Source organism: Aythya marila (assembly GCF_965140915.1).
Source record: "Aythya marila genome assembly, chromosome: 5".
Lineage (NCBI taxonomy): Eukaryota > Metazoa > Chordata > Aves > Anseriformes > Anatidae > Aythya > Aythya marila.
This window is the reverse complement of record NC_139046.1, coordinates 18896770-18917376: the sequence shown is the minus strand read 5'-3', so window position 1 is coordinate 18917376 and position 20607 is coordinate 18896770. Positions and strand designations below refer to the sequence as shown.

The 20607-nt window shown below is 46.8% G+C and overlaps 2 protein-coding genes across 2 annotated transcripts in view; one reads left to right on the top strand and one right to left on the bottom strand.

Moving 5' to 3' along the window:
• The first annotated feature begins 11060 nt into the window (after positions 1 to 11060).
• On the top strand, positions 11061 to 12125 carry INAFM2 (InaF motif containing 2). The gene has a single exon (XM_082761724.1). The coding sequence runs from the start codon at positions 11299 to 11301 to the stop codon at positions 11743 to 11745; it is 447 nt and encodes a 148-aa protein (XP_082617850.1). The 5' UTR covers positions 11061 to 11298; the 3' UTR covers positions 11746 to 12125.
• Positions 12126 to 17414: 5289 nt separating this feature from the next.
• CCDC9B (coiled-coil domain containing 9B) overlaps positions 17415 to 20607 on the bottom strand; it is a 49788-nt gene continuing 46595 nt past the window's right edge. Inside the window, exon 13 of the mRNA XM_082760802.1 lies at positions 17415 to 19931. The gene's annotated coding sequence lies outside the window, so the exon portion shown is untranslated. The remainder of the gene's footprint in view (positions 19932 to 20607) is intronic.

Sequence of the window (20607 nt, the reverse complement as noted above, 5' to 3'; positions counted from 1 at the left end):
GGCCTTGGAGAACACAGCTGCGAAGCAGCAAAAGGTGGGATGAGCTTTGCCACCAGGTGCTGTCAGAAGTCCGCAAAATAAGGCAGCCACAGCAAGTGATTTCAGTGGGCACCCTGTATTTAACACAAATATAACAGCTTTATAAGCAATGCTTGCTTCTTGTCAGAACCAGGGTGTCACAGAACAGCAGCTTCTCTCCTGCATTCTCTCAGAGCTGTACATTTAACAGCTTTCACTGTCCCATCAACAAACCCAAAGCAAGCAAGAATTGTGCCGTGGCTTTACTTGCTTGGCACTCACGGTGAGCTTTCCCTGAAGGGTAACATAATAAATAAACACGAAGAAGCAACCAAGCCAGCAGCTGTCTTGAGAGGCTGCCTGGCACTGCAACACCAACTGCCAAGACCCCTCCTTGCAGAAAGATGGTCATTATAGCTGAAGCTCACTTCCTTTTGCATAACCCAGGCACCTTATCTCTTATTTCACACTCCTTGCTCTATGTCAGAGCTTCTGCCTCTTGCATGAAGAGACAGCTGATGGCATAGCGATAGAATAAAACAGTCCTGCCCTCTGCTGAAAGCTTTGATATCAAAGCAGGCAGAAGCAACAGCACTTGGAGCAGCATTTATTCTAAGCACCCTCTTGCAAAACCATCACCTGGTCTGTAGCCATCCCACATCCACTGCACCTCCTTTGCTTTCATCCTTTACCTTCACCACTGTACATCCCACCACCTACTACAAGAATTTCAATATCAAACATTTCCCTCACCCCCCGTGACTCTCTTACCTCCTTTGTCCTACCTATTCAGCAGCCTCTACCCCCCACAAAATACATGCAGAGGCAAGGTAGCCAGTTACCCTTCAGAGATTTTATGAGATAAGGTTTGTAGACAGAGCTTTTAAGACACACTATCTCCTGAACCACCTTGACTGGATGACTCCTCAGTTCTAGCAAATTCCTTTGTAACCTCAACCCCAACCCATTCCTAGCACACCCACTTCTTCTGAAATCTGTAAGAAATCTCTCCCAGCATTGCTCCATTATAATTATACTTTGCAGTGTGCAATACTGTCCTCTGCTGAATGAGCTATGATATTACACACACAGCCTTAGAGCATTACCTTCAAACACCAGTAATGAACTCACAGCCAAGCAAAACTGAATTAATCTTACTTGTCCTTTTGCTATTCTGCAGTCTGAGCCACAGGAATCCTGAACGGCTTAAGGAGACCCTCAGGACCACAAAGGCCAATATATCCTCACCATCCCTGGAGATTGGAACTGCTGAGTGTGTGCCAAGACATACTGCATGTCCTGCTTGCAGCCCAAACCACAAAGGCCAAGGATTCACAACAGCCCTCAGCTGACAGCTTCATCTTGATCTACAACAGCCATGCTGTCACATCAGAGGGCTGGGGGCTGCTACATCATGGAAAGACAAGTGGTCACAGGTGCCACACTATAAAAGCAGTGAGGTCTTGTGTAAAAATAAACAAATAAATAAAATGATCACGACCTGGCTAGATCCAAAACTGAGCAGGCACGTGCAGCCCTTACACTTACAACTCTGATTGCTTTCTGCATGATCCCAGACTACACTGCTGACTGAGTGCTGCCAGCAGAATCACACACAATTTAAGCATCCTATGCACTACTACAGTGCAAACGTAATCACTGCACAGGGGTGATGGGACCATGCAATTCCTAATTACAAACAAAAGAATAAAATTTCCCAAGAGAGGTCATGAACAGAAGAGCAAGAAAGATGAAGAGCAGCAGCACGCTAGGCAGAATGTGTCAATCTGATGTTACCTTGCAGTAACAGAGCAGCAAGAATATCTAATTGCCCTGCTTTGTTCATCTCCAGTACAGCGTAAGGAACACAAAATCATGATACTGGGGGACAAAGACCCCCCTTTGCTCTTGATCTCAACTTCTTTCACTGTACCAGCCCAACTAATTTCAACTTTACTGTTTTTGCTTTTTGCAGTCAATCAGTTCTACATCCTGGACGTTGCTCACTCTTCTTCTCATGGTTAGGCATATTTTTTTTCCACTTACATGGTCAGATCCCACAATAGCTATTGCTACCCACACAGGTCAAGTCCAGAAGAGTGCAGCCTCGTTGGGCAGGTCACAGAGAACAAGACATTTCAGCTGCAGCACGGAGGGCTTTGAAGATCAGGGTCAACACCTTAAATGACACACCACGGATATAGGCTTGTGTCCTGCTCCAGGTACTAACGGCTTTGGGAATGGGAGAATATTTTTAAGGTCATCGTGCTCATTTTCAGCTGAGAAACTATTATTTCTGAAGCATCAGTCTTCATTGTGGAATCCAGAATGGAAAATGACCTCTGATACACAACAGCTTTTGCTCAAAATGTTCAGGGTGCAGGAAAAACCAAGCTGCACTGGCACGATGCGTGGTTCTTGCCCCATCCAGACAAGATCCCAACCAAGAGCCTGGGTGTAGGCTCAGGTACTGACCACGTTTTGGCTCTTCCCCTTCAGTGAGCTCTGAGGCAGCCTCTTAGCATAGGATTTCCAGGGTAAGGCAACAGATTAGCTTTCGAGGGAGGATTAAATCCACACTTCCCTGAGAGTAAGTACATCTGTGTGTGCAGATTTAGAGAGATATCAGCTCAGTTCCCATCAAGCTGAGGCAGGTAACATGGCCTTCAGACCACAGATGGCTTTTTGTCATCCAGCACAGAATGGCTGACAGCGCAGAGTTCACCTTTGCCTGCTCTCTCCCAAGGAGGTACACCCAGACACATCAGTACTGTCATAGTGATCTCTCAACCCCGCATGAGTTATGAATTTATGCACTTTAAGACAGGACTACAAAGTAGTGCAAGTGCACTGCAGGTTTCCTATATCACTTGGACACCTGTGTCCACATAAGCCCCAATGCATGGACTTTGAAAGGCACAGTCCCAGTGAATCCCATTCAAAAAACTGAGGCTCCCAGTCCAGACTACACCCCAGTGCAGCACTACTCAGGGATGAAGGAATAAAAGACATGCTCTAAGCCTTCTTTGCTCTGCCCCTACCAGCTGCCTCCAGGTTAAATCAGCCTCAGCCTGCTACCCAAGAACCTGCTTTAGTAAGAGCCCTGTTATACCCAGCCTTCACCTCCCACTATTCCACTCCTTGCCAATGGCCTTTGCAAACTACGTGCCAAATACTTTGCCTCTGAGGTGAAACAACGACGTACTCAAGTTGTCTTGCAGCTAAGAATGTATTTTCCATCAGAGGCTGCAAAGCAACAAGCAGGCAGGTCAACAAGCAGGTCTACAGCCTCCACCATTTTAAGTGAATAGCACAAAAATCAGACTGGCAGGTTTTTCAGGGCAAGGACCACTTCCAGCTCTCAGGTTTCTCACTGACCTCTACCTGTATCATTGAGGCTATTGAAAAACCTCAAAAGGCAGCACGGCCTTTTGAGAAATAAAGCTGTCTGAAGCTAAGGGGGCAAGAACCCACTCGTGCATTGGTCTTTGCTAACCATCTGTGGAGGGGATGAAGGTTTTACAGCAGGTCCTGAAGAGATGAAGCCTGCTTTTGTTTGCTTTTAAGGAGAGGTTTGCTCTACTGATGCATCATTGTTGGCCACGACCCTGCTGTACACACAAGTGGATTACTGACCAGACCCATGCCACTGACTGATGAGCACATGAATACACACATGGCATGGCCATTACATCCTTCCACTGCTCCTCTGAGGGACTCATCTCCCTGCCTTACCAGGAAAGGCCCTTCTTACCTTGCTTATTTGTGCTTTTTACACAGCTTTTCTAGTCCTGACAGGTGCAATCAGCACTACATCTTAAATTACCTCCTTTCTCTCTAGAGGTTAAAATTAGAACTCTTTTGTTGTTGTTGTTGTTTTGTTTTTTATTTCATCACATTTATCTGACAGAGAACAAGCAACATGCAAATACAAAATGACTACAGACTCTTGGAAGAAAGCTCTCTATGAAACTTAACATCAGCTCTGACCCAGGCCACCTGTTACTACTTAGCGTGTACACCACTGGGTTAGTTGTCAGGGTTGATTTCATCCTGCAGTCCACAATTTGTGGTCTTTAAGGTCTGGGTAAGTGAGCCACAGTTGGTCCCCAGGATTACATGACCTCTGTAGTATTTTCCAGCTGATAATGATGCATAGTGGTCTGTAGGAAATAGCGTAATAACACTGTAACATAACCAAAATGATTTGGACACCTCTGTTGGCAGTGCACATAGCCAGATGAGTGGATATTGTCAAACTATTGGATCTGGAATAAATATTTTCCTGAGCAGAACAGCCAGTGGTTTGTAACACAAGGTTTATCTGAAGAAAACAGCAGTAATGCAGAATCCCTCTTAGGCTCATTACCAACAAGTCTCCTTTTTCACAGGTGTACAACACAGCAGAGACTTCTGCTGCTGTTTTTTGTGCTTTCTGCCCCTGGAAGCATCAGAACAGTCACTCTCTTAAGACTTTACAGCTCCATTTCCAGTCACAGCTTGAACCAGTATGACACAAGCGTGAAATCAGTAAGATGTAATGTACAAGAGTGCAGCTCCAGCAAAATCAGGAGAGGTTTCAGCCTGCTATCTTAATTCACTCAGTAACCCTTGCACAGGGTTATCAATAGAAGTCCAGCACATTTTCCCTATTCAGCTTCTGGAGCCTGGCACACAGAAATGAAGGAAGTCAAAAAGCTAACAGCAGCTTCTGAACGTTTCTGCAAGCAAATGCTTCCTGATCTCACAGTAGTTTTATCACATTCAAAGCTACATTATTTTAAGTAGGGTGAAAACCCATACTAATCCTGTATATGAAAGCATTTATGTGGATCTTTAAAACAGTTAAAACTTCACATTGCCTTAGTGTAACTCAGCAAGGACCCACACTTAAGCTAAGGCAAATTGACTTTGAAGAATGCACAAGCTGTTTGGTCTAACCAAGAGCCTGGCTGTATTAAGAGCGGGCCCTAAAGAGTGTCAGACATAGCCCTGGAGCAATCAAGCATGAATGAACTGGTACAAAAGCACCCTTCTCTATCCCAGGAAAACATCTATACTGGATTGAAGCAGCTGTAACCCATGCTAAGCCAGCATCACTGCATCAGGTCTGCATCATGAGATTACAGATATGGATTTCCTAGAAAATCCTGTTCCAGTGCTTGCAGGGGCAATCAAAAATGAGTGCGACTGAATAAAGTATTGTCATTCTGCGAACATTACAGGCTGCATTTTCAGAGAAGCTCTGACAGGGATCTGCCACACATACATGTGTGCAAATAACATAAACATGGTTGTATGTCTGCATGCATCAGGGAGAAAAAACACACGTACTTATTCTCCACACAAAGGTGGAAAAGTTCAGCTTCTTCCAACAAACCATGAAAATCAGAGGAAAAGATCCACAGTCGGGTTACATGGCCATCAATCGCTTTCCTACTGCTTGAAAAATGGTGATTATTTTCAAAATGCAGCCCGAAGAACTGCATTCGGATGCTAAGCCTGTGTGGGTGTATGCACACATACACATTTCCTCCTGGCAAAAAGCAGCACTGATTTGTGACTCTAGATTCCTGCAGAGATTGTGTTTATAGTCACAGCCTATACAGACAGCACAAGTTCACACCCAAAGAGATTTTATTTAGGAAAAAAAAAAAAAAAAAAAAAAAAAAAAGAGGAAAAGAAAAACATTCCCTCTCTTAGTGTCCCCATACTTGGTGAAATGAGGGCAACTTTTCCCTCCACAACTCCATGTGTGAAACCTACAGCTCAGAGTGCTGGGAACCCCTGGGACTAGAGCTTAACATTCAAGCAAACGGTGGGGTTTCTTATTCCAGTGAATGCCCAGGGCACTGTCAAGCCACCCTTGTCAGCCTTTTTTCAGTTTCAGAAATGTGTCATGAAAATAACAAGCCACAGAGAATTCACATTATCTTGGAGAACTCCCATGCCATCAGAAAGCTCTCTGAGTTCTGTATCCACTTGACAGTACATTAAACAAAAGCAGAGCTTCTGCAGTTTTGTAAGCACCTGTTATAAAGCTAGCCAAGCAGCTCTCCCCACGCCAGAGCCTGAACCATCATCTACTTACAGGAGTTTCTAAGCATTAAAAAAAAAAAAACAATGAATCCTTTTCAGACATACTTTTTCCCATAAATCTAGTGTGTTTTCCCATGGCATGTTCACTATCCAAAGCTCTCCTACAAGTAGGACATAGTCTTTATGCTAAGTAGATGACAGAATAAAACAGCTCACCAGATTGATGACACGAGGTTGAACTGTTGGTGCATCACTGCCTTGAGCTACCAGGAGCTTTTTGCCCAGGGCCCCTACCCTGAGCAAAACCAGATCTCACTGTTACATCTCAAATCTAGCATCACTTTTACTATCGTTCCCACCCATCTCATAACCTCTGCTTTCCAAGACAGCGCAAGACAGTGGGTTGTGCAAGCTTACTACAGCTAAATCAGAAGGTGAAGGAATTAAAAGAACATCCCCAGCCTCCCCCCAGTCTGTTACTGGATTAACAAGGGAGAGAAGTAGCACCTTCCTACATAAGACAGAGAAGATTTTGAAGTGTGGTAGGAAAAATGCCAGAGAGGAACGGAATCAGATTCCCTGCAGGCTTCAAACGAGATGGGAACAACAGTATAAAATCGGTGTAAAATGTTATTTCCTTTAGAAGAGTGGAAGAGTGGAGAGTTGAGCTTAAAAGACTGCCCCCTACCAAGGGCAGAGACATTCAGCATGACAGAAGGCTCAAGTCTAGCAAAGTATTTGCTCAAGAACTTTAGCCAAGAAAGAGGTGGATTTAAACATATCTATTCTGTCCTTTAAACAGTTGCAGGCTTCATCCGTCTCTCCCCTTCTCAACTCACAGATGTGACCAAGAACATTGTATAACAACACTACGTCCTTACAACTAATAAAGTCTGTAATCTACCTGCAGAAGTCATGTTGCTGGAGGCAGGCACCCAGAACAAAAACCAGAGCTAGAGTTCAGAAGAGGGATTGGACAGTGTCATGGGACTGAATTATGATTTTATTTTGTGTTATACAAGCTAGCATAAGTGCAGCGACCAAGAGGCACACCTCCCAGAGCAAGCTGATCGTTTGTAGGGTGTCACATCCAACTGCCTCCTAAGGACCGAGCACAGGAAGGGAAGGCAGAGCAGCTCCGTCATTAAACCAAAAGCACAGGAACAATGGGACCGTAGGAAGCCCTGCAGCCCATCCCTTGTCCCAAGGCAGGATCAGCTGTGACTTATCAGCACTGACAGGCATTGACTCAGAGAGCTTCAGGAGGCCTCCATTAGCAGGGGAGGCTCAACAACCTCCCAGGCAATCCACTCCAGTGCTCCACTGCTCTCAGAAACAAGGTCTGCACAGAGGTAATTTCTTAGGCCAATGATCTTCCCGTAATTAAGTCTTCTCTGTCCTGAAGCACTAGATGCTATCCACTGACTCTGAATGTGGAAAATCAATAGTACACGTTTATTTAGCTACATCCTTCCGGGGCCCTTGTAGAGCACACACGCATCCCATTGCAACAGGTAGCTGCAGAACTCAAGCACTGCTGATCAGTCAGGTGGGTGGAGCACCTAATCTTCAATAATATGCTTTGGCACTGAGGTTTTCAACTAAACACAAGCGTAGGGCAGTAAGTAGCAGGCTCATAAGAAGATGAGTCTCCCAGAGGACCCTCAGACATGAGAAACAGAAAATCAGAGGAGCTTTTACACATTCAGACCCCAAAGGGTACAGTGCCTGAACCAGAGCTTGGGAGAAAGGCTGGATGTCCAAGGGCTACACAGCTCTCCTCTGCTGGCAGGTCCAGTCGCAAGGTGCACCACAAGCCCTTCATTCCTCTCAGGCAAGCAACCCCTCTCGTGTTCTCAAGGCAAAATCTCAGAGAGGACTAATTTGCAAGTTTTGTCTAGTCTGATGCATTCATTAACTCCACAAGACCTCTCTGTGCTCTGGTCCCAGAGCTCTACTTCTGCACCACAGGAGGCTGTTTGATGCACAGTTTGGCATTTTTGCTGAAACCCAGAGGACAAAGAAAATATCTTTATTGCAGCCCTGGCTTCCTGGCTCTCGCTTGCCTTTAAAGCAGTTGTTAGCAAGGAGCTAAGTTTAGGAACAGAAGGCACGTGCCTTCTGGCAGCTGCTTGTACTTGAACAAAAAGACCTGGAGAGAAACTCACACCCATTTCTTCACAGCAAAAAGAAAGGCTCGCCCCCTGATTACAGCAAAAGCCAACAAGAATTAGTACTTTACCAACACACCTCTTGTCTTATTCAGAGCAGAGGGCTTGGCAGAGAGGAGAGTGCCTTAAGAACACTGATTTTCTCTGACACTGTGGTGAAATTATGAAGGCTAAGTCTTCACTGTGACCCAAAGGCACACCATGCCCTGAATAAGCAATGAATAAATGTAGCGGGGAGATGAAGACACCAGGCTCAAGGTATGATCTCAAGAGCAACACAGTTCAGTTTTAAAACTGCATAACTATAGTCCTGAAGAGTGAAGGAAGAGGAGCAAAAGAGGTGGGAAGGCAGGAAAGAATAACACGCTGAGCTGTCTACTGCCACAGCTTCTAGCTGAAGCAGCTTTGGCTGCTCCTAGAATCTACATTCAAGAGGTACGTGGTGTAGTTGGATCCCAATCACACTACACAGCACCTTTGCTGGGACTGCTTCTACAACTCCACAGCACATCCTTAGCAAATCTAGTCTGCCAAGATCTCCATTGATAGAAAAGGAGCACCATTAATTAATTGTTAGATTTAAAAACTGACTTTCAATGAGCAGAGGAGAGAAAAAAAAAAAAAAAAAAAAAAAAAAGGAAAAAAAAACACCAGTGAAAAAGCCACAAATATTTGCACAGATTAAAACTTTGTTTCCTTCCCAGGAGAGGGGAATCTGATTGTGGGGATATAGGACTAAAGCATGCAGCTGTAACCACTCATTAGTACCAGCTCATTGTTACATTCAGTCCCTGTGTTTCCTGTATCAACCTACTGAGTTGTTTAAACATTTTTTTTTTGAAAACAAAAACAAACAACAAAGTCAACATGTTATACATCTGAATAACTAGCAACACCAACTCTGAATTTTGTCTGCCAACTTCTAGACATTACAACAGGTTTAAAGTTAAGTAATACGGGATGATGTAAGATTTCCAAGGACAGATTTAAAATGCAAGATAACAACATGGACTAGACAGGCAGCATGCAAAAACTGTCAGGGTCTCCAAAAGCAGCTAGCAGCATCACACCCTTTAGCTCTTCCCTCCACACAGGAGCAGGGTGTGTATACAGAACATCCCATGACTGCATAGCTGCTCTCCCTCCCCAAAAGCAGATCAGCTCAAGGAGATAAAAATGTATACTGCAGCCAGGCGGCTGCACTGTTACCAAAATCAGCTCACCTTGATGGACTGTTTAGAGCCCCAGATTATTTCACCCTTCTAGGAACAATCAGCCAGAGCCATCCAGTGCCACTTACTGGGGTGTTTCGTAGCCCCTTTCTGAAGGCTCCCCTTGCTGCTGGACACTGCCATGCCCACCTTATGGTTATGAGGAACCATAACCAGGTTAATGAGGAAAGCGCTGGGAGTCAGCAGGTACAGATTGTCACTACGATGCCACCCTTACGCACGCATGCAATAGCCCTAGAGCTTTTAGTTAACGCAATCCACATTTTGCCAAGAACTGTAATTGCTTTGAAAGTACTCCATCTTAATCCCTATCCCCAGTAGTCTTCCTCAGAGCTGCAAGTTCCTTGCTTCTTCCTGCAAAAAGCTGGGGGGGGGGGGGGGGTGGTTTCCCTTCTCTCCCAGCCCTCCAGGTTTTATCCCGTTATTAAAGGAAAAAGCAGAATGCTAGGGTAAATTCCAAACTCACTCATCCCCTTTCTCTGAGGTTTTTCTGGGTGATGGTCTTCTCTTCAGCTGCCATGGGCCTCTTTTGCAACTGCAACTCCTTGTTGCAGACAAAAGGGTTTCAGGTGCAACACACCTGGCTGCCCCAAGAGTGATGGGAGGGAAGAAAAGACAATGATTATAAAAAGCACAACGTAACCCTTTGAGAAATAAACATCTTGCACCATAAAGGGAAAAAGAAGGGGAAAAAAAGCTAATCCATACCCAGGAACAGCATTTCAGCTGCCTTCAGAATAAGCTGACAAAATGTTTTTGTGGGGTAATAACACGCAGAGAGTAAGGCCAACCCAAATCTCAGCAGCTGTAACTCCACTTTGGATTATTCCAGCAAGTTTGGTGTTAGCCCAACCAGAATGGCACTAAAACTGCCTCTCCAAAAACTGCGGACTTGTATCAGGAATAGCGCAGCCAGGAGAGGCAGGGAGGTAATTGTCCCTCTGTACTGTGTTCAGCTTTGGGTCCCTCACTACAAGAAGGACATTGAGGTGCTCGAGTGTGTCCAGAGAAGGGCTACAAAGCTGGTGAGGGGTCTGGAGAACAAGTCCTAAGAGGAGCAACTGAGGGAACTTGGGGTGTTTGGTCTGGGGAAGAGAAGGCTCAGGGGAGACCTTATTGCTCTCTGCAACTGCCTGAAAGGAAGCTGTGGGGAGCTGGGGTCAGCCTCTTTTTGCAGATAGCTAGTGATAGGGCTAGAGGGAATGGCTTTAAGTTGCGCCAGGGGAGGTTCAGGCTGGAAATGAGGAGACGTTTCTGCTCAGAAAGAGCAGTCAGGCACTGGGACGGGCTGCCCAGGGAGGTGGTGGAGCCACCATCCCTGGGGGTGTTCAAGGAAAGGTTGGATGTGGTGCTTGGGGACATGGATCAGTGGGGAAAGTGGTGGAAGGGGTGTGGTTGTACCAGATGGTCTTGAAGAGCTTTTCCATCCTTAATGACTCTACAATTAGCACCATCACAGCACCGCCGCGGGAGGGCAGCACACACCCTATAGCGCTGTTTCCCCACAACACCCCCGCGCTTCCCCAGCCCCAAGGCCCCCCTGAGGGGGCTGAGCAGGGCCGTGAGGAGGCGTTGGCGGCGGCCATCAGCCCTTTAAGCTCAGCCCCCCAGAGCCCCGCTCCCTCCTCCCCTTCCTGCGGGCGGTGCCGCCGCTTTTAGGGCCGCCCCGCGGCGGCTGCCGGAGCCGGCGGAGCAGCGCGGGCACGGGGCGGCGGCAGCAGCAGTGCCATGTCCTGAGGGGAGGAAGAAGAGAAGGAGGAGGAGGCGGCGGCGGCCGGCGGCTTGGAGCCCCCACCACGGAGGGGTCGGTGGAGCAGCGGGCCAAGGGCCGGGCCCCCATGAAGGAGAAGGAGGCCGGGGCGGAGCGGGGCAAGCCCGCCACCTACACCGGGGACAAGAAGGCGCGCATGGCGGCCAAGACCAACAAGAAGTGGGTGCGCCTGGCCACCGTGCTGGCCTACGTGCTGTCCGTCTCGCTGGCCGCCATCGTCCTCGCCGTCTACTACAGCCTCATCTGGCAGCCGGTGCGCGGCGGCGCCGGCCCGGTCGCCAACTCCTCCTCGCAGCCCCACGTTTCCCCGGCGCCCGGCTCCAGCTCCCCGCGGCCTCTCGCCACCACGCAGGAGGCAGCGGCTTCGAGCGGCCTCGCCCAGGCGGGGGGAGGCCCGAAGGAGCCTCCTCCATCCCCGGCTTCTTCATCTTCTTCTTCTGCCTCCCCCTCGCCGCCTCCTTCCAAGGGCCCCCAGTTGCGGCCGGGGTCGCACGGAGGCGGCGCCCCCCCCTGAGGAGCCCCCGCGGCGAGGGCGCTGGAGGCTGACCGCTGGAGGACGGTGGCTGCGGGACATCCTTATCTTCCCCTAATCCCCGAAATTCGTCCTCCGAAGGGGGGTGTTGGTGGCTTCCTTCTGGGCTAGCTTCTCCCTCCGACCCCGCGTTGGACTCGCGAGCTGCTGGCGCCCGGCTGTCACCGGGAGGATGTCGGTGGGGCCCCAAAGCTGTGGCTGTTGGCAGGACCGGCCGGGGACAGTGTGGATGTAGAGGCTGTAACCCGTTGTTTAAGTACCGAGTTTTGTTTAGCCGATGAGCATAAACTTATTTAAACAGATGTGAAAGAGGTAAATTGACTTGTTTACTACATTAAAATATTTTCCCAAGATGAAAGTCTCTGTAACACAGCATGTTCTCTTTGGCGATGGGCTTGGGGAGGGAGGATCGGGGCAAATGTAGAGCTGGAAGGACTCCGGGTAGCAAAAATGACTTGCCCGCTGCGACAGGCAGCTCTGACATACCGTGCTGTTGCTTTTATTTGTCGTTGGTGTCCTTAGGAGAAACCTCTGTGTGTGCCCAGCTCCTGCCAGTTGCAGCATTGGTGATGAGAGAAGGTCTGAGCTATCCCAATGGGAGCAGGTGGGTGCTGGTGGTGCCTGGTGCCCTGTGTGGGCTGGCTGGGCACAGCACCTTGCTGGCACCCCAGGGCCCACAGGAGGTAGGTCTGTGCTAGCCTAGTGTGCACTGAGCAGGCTTTACTCAGAATATGATGCTTGCCTGCTGTGCAGTCTTCAAGGCTGATCTGCCTGGCTCTGTTCATTGATGATGGGTGCAAAAGAGTGGTGTTTAATGGCTGTAGGATGTGGGCTCTCAGCTAGGAAGCTGCCAGACCGAGCAGCTGCTCTTCAGATGGATGGTTTTGGTTGAATGAGTTAACTGTTAGGCTGCCAAGCTATTCAGCATCCCTGGGAAATGATCCTCGGAGCTCAGATTGCCTCTGCTGAGGATGAAAACCGTGCTCTGATGTATTGTGTTTCAGTTGTACAAATCACATAGGTACTGTAAAATATATGGCACTCCTGTTTTATTGGGTAAATAGCTGCTAAATCAGTATGCTGTGGAGCAGTGGTGATATTAGGCCTGCTTCAGTGGCTCAGGTGTGATTTTCCACCTTTATACAGTTTTTTGGACAGCATGCAGGCAAGTCTGTATGTTGTTACTGTGCTAGAAAAGGAGACTAGCTGATAAGAAGGAAAAAGATCATGCTTAGTCATTTTGAACAAAAATGCATGCGTGATCATTGCCACCTTTCTGCGGGGCGGGTGGAAGAAAGCAAGAAGTGGTGCAGGAGCTGAAAAGTCCCAATCTGCTGCTGTATCAGGTGGCTGCCCTTCCACACTGCAACCTCCAGAGCTGCTTCTAAGCTCTTCCTATTTATCCGGTGTAGTGACAGGGCTCTGTTTTGTAGCTGTGGCCAGGCAGTTGGCTGGGTTTAGCCCCATGTGTGTTCATTCTGTAGCAGTGGGTGACTTTGTTCCCTTGGCAGTTCAGTCTGTGATATACTGATACCTGCTCATAGGGCTGCAGCATGCATGCAGTGGTTCTGGCGCCTAGTGATGATGCTGTTTGCTGTCTCCCATATCTACATCTGGTTTTAGAAGCAAAGGCTTACTGCAGCTTCCTAGGAGAGGAATGGTCAAAGCAGAAACAAAGCAGGTGTACCAGTTGAGTTTAGTCTGTCTCTTGGCTCTAGTACTAAATGCAGAAGCAGTTAGGAAGTGTCTCTGGCAGGGAGCTTGTGTTTAATTGTTAAAACTATCTTTAAAGATAAATAAAAGCTGGGTGGAATTATACAGAGACAAGGATTTCTCTGGTGCTGGTGTGCAGCTCACAACTGGTGAGCCTGTAGTGGCTCTGAACAGTGCATCTGATGTACACTGGATGTACATAGGCTCCTGGCGTTTTTCCTCCTCTTCTCAGGAGACTAATGGGGCATGTCTGTCTAGAGCAGATGGAAGAGGAAGTGAATTGAATTAAATGGGCTGCATTGCCCTCTTCCAACCTCTCATGCGTATCTGTGGAGGGATGCCTTGTATTCAGGAGCTGTAACAACTTAAAGCTCTTCACCTGGTTTGTGGTTTTGGTGGCAAAGGATCTGCAGGACAGTGGTTGTGATCAGAAACCCTTTATCAGAGAGAATAGACCCATTGGTGGTGGTTGCCTCCCTTTCTGGTGCTGAAAATGGTTGGTTAGCAATAGTTGGTTAGCCAGAATTAAGAGGGCTGTGGTTGTTCTCATTCCTCTATGGAAGTGCAGGCTTGATGAGTTCCCAGGCTGCTTTTGTATCCTCTCTGCTGATAAATCGTGATTTAGGTGAAACACTTATTCCCCTACCTGTTACAGCTGGCTGTGGAGCATCCTGTTACTTCACTACAGCTGTACCAGGTGTGCAAGGGGAAATTTTGGCTTGTAAAGGTATAGAATGATTTCAAACTGCTGGCCTAATGACTAGGAATATTTTGTAATTTGAACAGTGTTTTGCAAAGCTCTTCTGGACCTAGGCTTTTCAGTTTAAATCTCTTCTATGTCCTTTCCCCAGCTGGGAATTAGTACTCAGAAGGACATTAAGTTGTTGTCTGCCTTCAGTGAGCCCATATTTATGCTTGTTCATACTCTTCATGGGCCAAGAAATCAGTGGCTAAATGCACTTTGTAAGTACTTCCAGTAATCAAAATGGCTTGTCTGGACTGGTTTCTATGTGTAAGTTAACTCCTAGTACCCTGATTCTTTTATTTTTTGGGGGGAAGGTAGGTTGGCTGCAAGAGATAATGGCTGGATTGTCTTTCAGGGCTGTGAGTTCTTGCATTATGTTGCAGTTGTAGTACTGAAACAGTCATCTGCAACTTGACCACACTTTTAGTGCCATGAAGTGGTGCAGTCACCAGCTTTGGCTAAACCTGAAATTTAAGAAGCCAGACCACATTGCTATCTGTTGCGTTATATTGGTCTTTCCCTTAATTGTTTCTGTTGGGAAGTCACTGAAGTAGGTGAGTGTTTCTCTAACCACTGTAATTGCATCAGGTGAGATAAGGCTCAGGCTGTTACATTGTTTCCTAGATAGAAATCACTAACACTGCAATTTGTGGTGATGTTCTCTTGGAATTGCTGGCAAGATTGATCCCTTTCCACAAATGCTGTCCCACGTGTTCCTTGCCTGCAGAACTGTGTCTGTTTCCAGTGTGTGAGCAGATCTGTGAGAGGGAGCTGTGTGAAAGGTAGTTCGGATGAAGGTAAGTCAAATGTCCAGTGTTGAATCTTAGGCTCTTTCCTTGAGGGAGTATAAGGATGTTAACAGGAGTGTCAAAACCTCTTGCTATGGGATGTTCCTGTAAAGGAATGATGGTTCTAAGGATATGGCAGGACCAGCGATATCTGTACTTCTTTTCCCTTGAGCTTTTTATTTATTAAAAGCACTAATGATTCTGTATTGCCAACTTCTCTGCAGCAGTTTAAGTTCTGGGTTTATTGTTCAGGGTATGAATCCCAGATTTTTGTTCTCTAAGCCTTGAAGAGTTTGCAGCACAGCAGTCACTGTGTATTTGTGCTTCAGGTGCAGCATGGTTCTGAACTGCACTGACACAGTGCATCATTGCCAGGTGTCAGGAGAAAGTGAATGACACAGTAGCTTTTAATTTTCCAATTCCTAGTCACAGTAGGAATTTTTCTCTTGAGAGAATGGAGAAAAGACTAGGTCATGTTCTGGTTTAACTTTTTGGCTGAGAAGGGTCTCACGAGTGAGGAATTGGACTTCAGGTGAGAAAACTAATACTACCTCATCCAACTCCCACGTGACAAGTGACCCTCTAGCACTCGTGCTATGCCACATCTGTTTAGATCCTCACAGAAGGATTCAAACTGCAAGACCAGTCAAAAGGAAGTGCTGCCTAAAAGGAGCAACAGGTGAAGCGTTAGTTAATGACGTCCAGTCAAAGGTGCCTCTAGATCAGGGGGTATTTTTAAAACTTCTGTGTTTTTTTTTTTCCTTGTGTGTCGATGCCTTTGGGCTTCACCTATCTATTGAGATACAATACTTGCCCCATTGAGTTCAATTTGTTCAAGGAGTGTGTTATGATTCGCGTGCAGAGGAACCAGGAGGAAGGGAAATAGCTGGAAAAAAGTTACTGGAGCATGTGATGTGAGCCAGCTGCTGGAGCACATTTTCACCTTCTGAAAGCTACCTTTTCCCCCAGCATATCTTCTCACTTGGTCTCAGCAGAATAAGGGGAATTGGATTAATCTCCAATTTTTAGGACTGGACTGTAATTCTCAGAAGGAAGGTGTTGCATTTTTACTCCAGATGTTGGCTTAATTCATTAGTGTGGCCGCAAAGCAATCCTGTGGTGTAGTGTTGATAGTAAAATCAGTGGCTGTCTCTGAGCATCGTGGATCTCCTTCAGAGAAGCCTAAATTAATTTCAGTGGGCCACTGGAGTGTTACACATGTGTTTGTGTTACCAGTGACTGGCTGGGAGTCCTGGGAGGAGCTGGTGTGAGCAAAGAGAATGGTAGGAGAAACAGTCACTTTGGAGCTGGAATGTAAAGCAAAGGAGGTCAAGTGTGATTTCCGGCTATTCCGTATGTCTTCAGAGGCAGTGAGCTTTGGGAATACCTCATTTCTGGTTAGCTGCTGTGTTGCTGCACTGAATTGGTGTGCTCAGGGCATGGCTGCAGGCTTCCCAGTGTGTTCCCTTCGCCTGCTAGCAACTGCAGGAGCATGTGAGGCTGTGAACTGGTTGAGCTATTGTTGTACCTTGCCAAAGGAAGGCAGCAGGCAGTATTTTAGCTTCACAGCAATGCTCTACTCTGCTCTCTATCTCTAATTGACTTTAAGTATTCCTTGTAACCAAGAAAGCACTAACTACTGTATTACATACTTCAAATACAAAAACTTCTCAGGAAATGCCAGCTTAGCTTCAGGCTCCTATGCTGTTTGCATGTGGAGTGGAATTGGTGTGGAAAATTTGTGAATGTTTCTGTTCTTTCTACTTTTAGCCTCTCTTTATAGGGCTTTACTTAGGAATTTGTGTGGTAGCCTTCTGCTGTAGTATTAGATTTGTTGAAATAAGGAATGGAGAGCCAGAACTGCTGTCAAGATTTTCTCTTGTTGCTTCCTGTAGTAATTGGCCTTGTAAAGCTCTGGAAAATGAAGTACTTCCAACCTTGCCCAGGTGTGTTTTTGTCCTTAGGATGAGTTTAATCATCTCTTTAAATCAAGAATTGATTTCCTAGTCGGAAATCAATTTTGCTACCGAGTTGTTGCATTGAAATTGACGGTAAACTTTGCCAACCAGCAGTATCTCAGTGGCAAGCCGTTCCTGTGGCTTAAAGAAAAAGGGTTTTTCTGTGTGAGTGTTGTTGCTCTTTTCCTGTTATTAAGAATAATTAAGAGTGAATTTAACAAAACCCCTGAGCTACCAAGCACTACTGGGAGGGAACAGGTGCCTCTCTAGGCAGATTAATTTGCACTCTACAAGCTGCAATTGCATTTGCTTGCAAGAAAGGTGACATTGCAATGAGGCAGCTTTGACACCTGTGGAAAAGCAAGCCTTGTGTTTTGAGGCAGGTTGTCATCATTACAGTGAGCCTGCTGGGTGGGTTGACTTCACCAGACCAGGAGGTGAGCCCTTTCCTAAGGGCTGAGTGATCTGAATTGGAGCTCTTGCTCTTAAAAAGTAAATGCTACGAATTCTGCTCACATGTAGAGAAAGCCATGAATAGAGGGCTGAGAAACACTAAGAAACTGGAACTTTTTCTCATAACTTTTATTTAATATAAATAACACCTCTACATCAGATTTTCCAACTCTTCAATCTTTTCTCTCACTGAATATAAGAAATAGCTACCCAAAGCTTTTTCATTTTTTTTTCTGAAAAATTCCAATCCAGGCACCAACCAAAGTGCGTTCAAGCAGGGTGTTGGTAAGCAAGAAGAAATTACGCTGAGGACGGGCACCATCTGCACAGCACAATCCACAGACCTTGGTACAGACTCGATCCTTCCCAGGCATCATGAAGTGCAGAGTTGCTTGGATTTATGAGGGGTAGGGGGGAAAGAAGGGGATGGAGGGCGAAGTGTTTTTTTCCTTTGAAAGAGGAAAGTTGTTGCTATATCTTGTGTCAATAAGATAAAGTATAGCAACAATTGAAGTTGGATTTTCATCTCTACAACTAAGTCCTGGGCCAGAGGCAATGTAAAAGTTGCTCTCTGTTGGCTGTTTGATTGCTGCTTGAGTGCAACAACAAGCTCTTGATCAGAGAATATTCCGTGTGTGGGCTGAGGCAAGATGGCAGTGATTCTGACTGGATCAAGACTGAGGTCAGTGAGCTGTTTTCATCTTAAATAAATAAATAAGCAAGTGTTTGAGCCAGTTGGTTGAGGAAAACCAGCCTTGAAGTGATGGAGAATTTCCATGACCTGGAGCAGACTTATAATCTGGTTTGCATCTATCTGTTCTCTTATCTGTTGGATAAGTCCAAATAAACCCAGTCTGGGCTTGGGTGGGGGAAAGCATTCCTACTAATAAAACATGAAAGCAGCACGCTCTGTTTCTTGCTAATGCCTGGTCTGGAGCCAGTAACCTCTCCTGAATTTGGCACATAGAGGAGGTTCTCATGGTTGTCTTCCATGAGATAGGTACTGTGGATCTGAGTTACGTAGAATAGCAAAGTGTTTGTGCAAATATTAGTTTATTAAAACAGCATACAATAGTTCAGTCCACACATGCCAATGCCATCACCAAGGCAGTCTGCCATTTTGGTTAGCCAATGCATCTTGCAGTGACATTCAATAAATCTCCATGCATAAGTATCTGCACATACATTTACTCCCGAAACTGCTTCAAGTTTTAGGGCAGTGCTTCTCAATGAGAATGATAGCCTCGCTTGTTTTGTCATTTAGAAGTCAGGAATTATGTTATTCCCTGTACCTGCTTTCTGCCTTCTTAATGGGGAGGCACATTTCAGCCAGTTCCTAGCTTGCTGTCAGTCTTTGATCTGCTTGGAAATCTAAACAGCTGGGATTCTTGCTCATTTATGCTATGAGTGCTCATTCAGTTCCTTGATTTGAAAGGCACCTTTTAAGGCCAGGACAAATGGTATCCTGGGCAGCTTCCAATGGAACTGCTACCCTCTTACTTGTGCACAAGGCTAGGGAAGGCACAACCAGGAAGGTGAAAGCAGTTGACAAGAAGCCTGGACTTTCAGCTCCAATTTGGCTGGGGTCCTGTTGCCAGCTCCTTCCTTGCAGCAGGGTGTTAAGGGAAATTATTGCATTTGTGCTGCCCTCCTCCTTGCTGCAGGCATCTCCACTTAGTGTAGCCTTTGTGCTTCTCAGTCTTAAGCAGCCTCAGTGCTTTGCCAAGCTGCATACATACCTGCTCAATGCAGCAGCCACCTTACTTAGAAAAAAAGCATGTTCCTGACGTGCTCATTCAGCATCTGCTGCTTCTGCCCTACCATATCTAACTGGAGGAGAAAGGTGACCTTGGAAAGGACGAGATGCTGTGGCTGCTGTGTGCTTGTCGAAAGCACCCCAAGGAGGCTCTGTCCCCTCTGTGCCCACAACCTGTGCAACTCCCATACATCTCTGCCACCACTTCAACCACGTACAAACCCCTACTGCAACAGCTGCCCTGAGCTCTACTTCTTCACCCACCTACTGCACTACAACCTAGCACCTCTCACCCTGTCTCCTAATGCTCTGCTTTGTCGCTTGTCCCCATGCAACCGCTGGGGAGAGCTCACCCAACCCCTGCTGTCCTCCAGACACACACGGTTCCCTCTTAGCCTTGGGGAGGGAATGGGTGGGCTGCCCAGAAAGCTGAATCTTAACTTTAAACTGAATTAGTTATTAAATAAAATAAAGTGCATCCAGTAGACGTTTCATTGGCTTGCCACACAGCTGCAATATAGGCAAAACAAATACCAAAGAAAAGTGTAGGGAGTGTGTGTAGCCTTTCCTGTCCTTTGGCAGCAGGATAGGAAGGGCTGATGCTGAAACTGAGTGGGGAATGGTGAAGGGGGGACCCTGTCTGTGGTGGATGAAGGGCGCAGGGCAGGTGCTGAAAGCTGATTTCATAGAAGGTCAGAGCGAGGACAAGGCTGTGCTCCTCTTCTCTTCTCATCCACCACCTTCAGCACGTTATCCTGGTGAAACAAGAGCAGAGACAGTAGCAGGATTATCAGCCTTCAGGGAACCGCTGAGCAGTAAATTAAAAGTGTCTGCTGAGCTTCAATGTGACCTTCCTGCACGGCTGGGGCTGCCTGGGGGGTCCCAGCATCGCATAACCCAGATACCGACCTGCCAAGAGCCCCAACCTGGGGGCTCTGCAGCCCAGGGGACGCACCAAATGTGTGAGCCTGGGGGAAATATGTTCCTGCTCCTCTGGGCTGGATAAGACTTCTTTACTTTCTCCTTTTGGCTTAAGGACACTAATTTTTGTATGTTTTTGTGTGTGCTCGTATAGCACTGGAGCCCCAAAAAGAGGGACTGATTTTGGGTAGGAGTCTGTGGCCCACTCTTGTGAACCCCGGCCTGGGGATGCAGCATTTGTGTTCACAGGAAGGGGAATGAGCTTTTCTCTGGGGAAAATCCTAATCTGTGACTTGAGGCTGTTGTTCTGTAGCTGTCTCTAGACGTAGATACATTGATTTCAATTAGGAAAGACAGACTTTTTTTCTTCTGGTTGCCAGATGCTTGTGTGCTGCTCAGAGCTGCTGAGTTGGCATTTGCCTGCATCCATGTCTAAATCCACAGGTCTGCCTTTTGCTGACGTGGATTTCAACACCCAGAGCTCACAAGAAAGGATAGAGGGGAAACATA

Bases quoted from the DNA above. Each gene is read 5' to 3' on its own strand.
- INAFM2 (XM_082761724.1), top strand. From the start codon at position 11,299: ATGAAGGAGAAGGAGGCCGGGGCGGAGCGGGGCAAGCCCGCCACCTAC.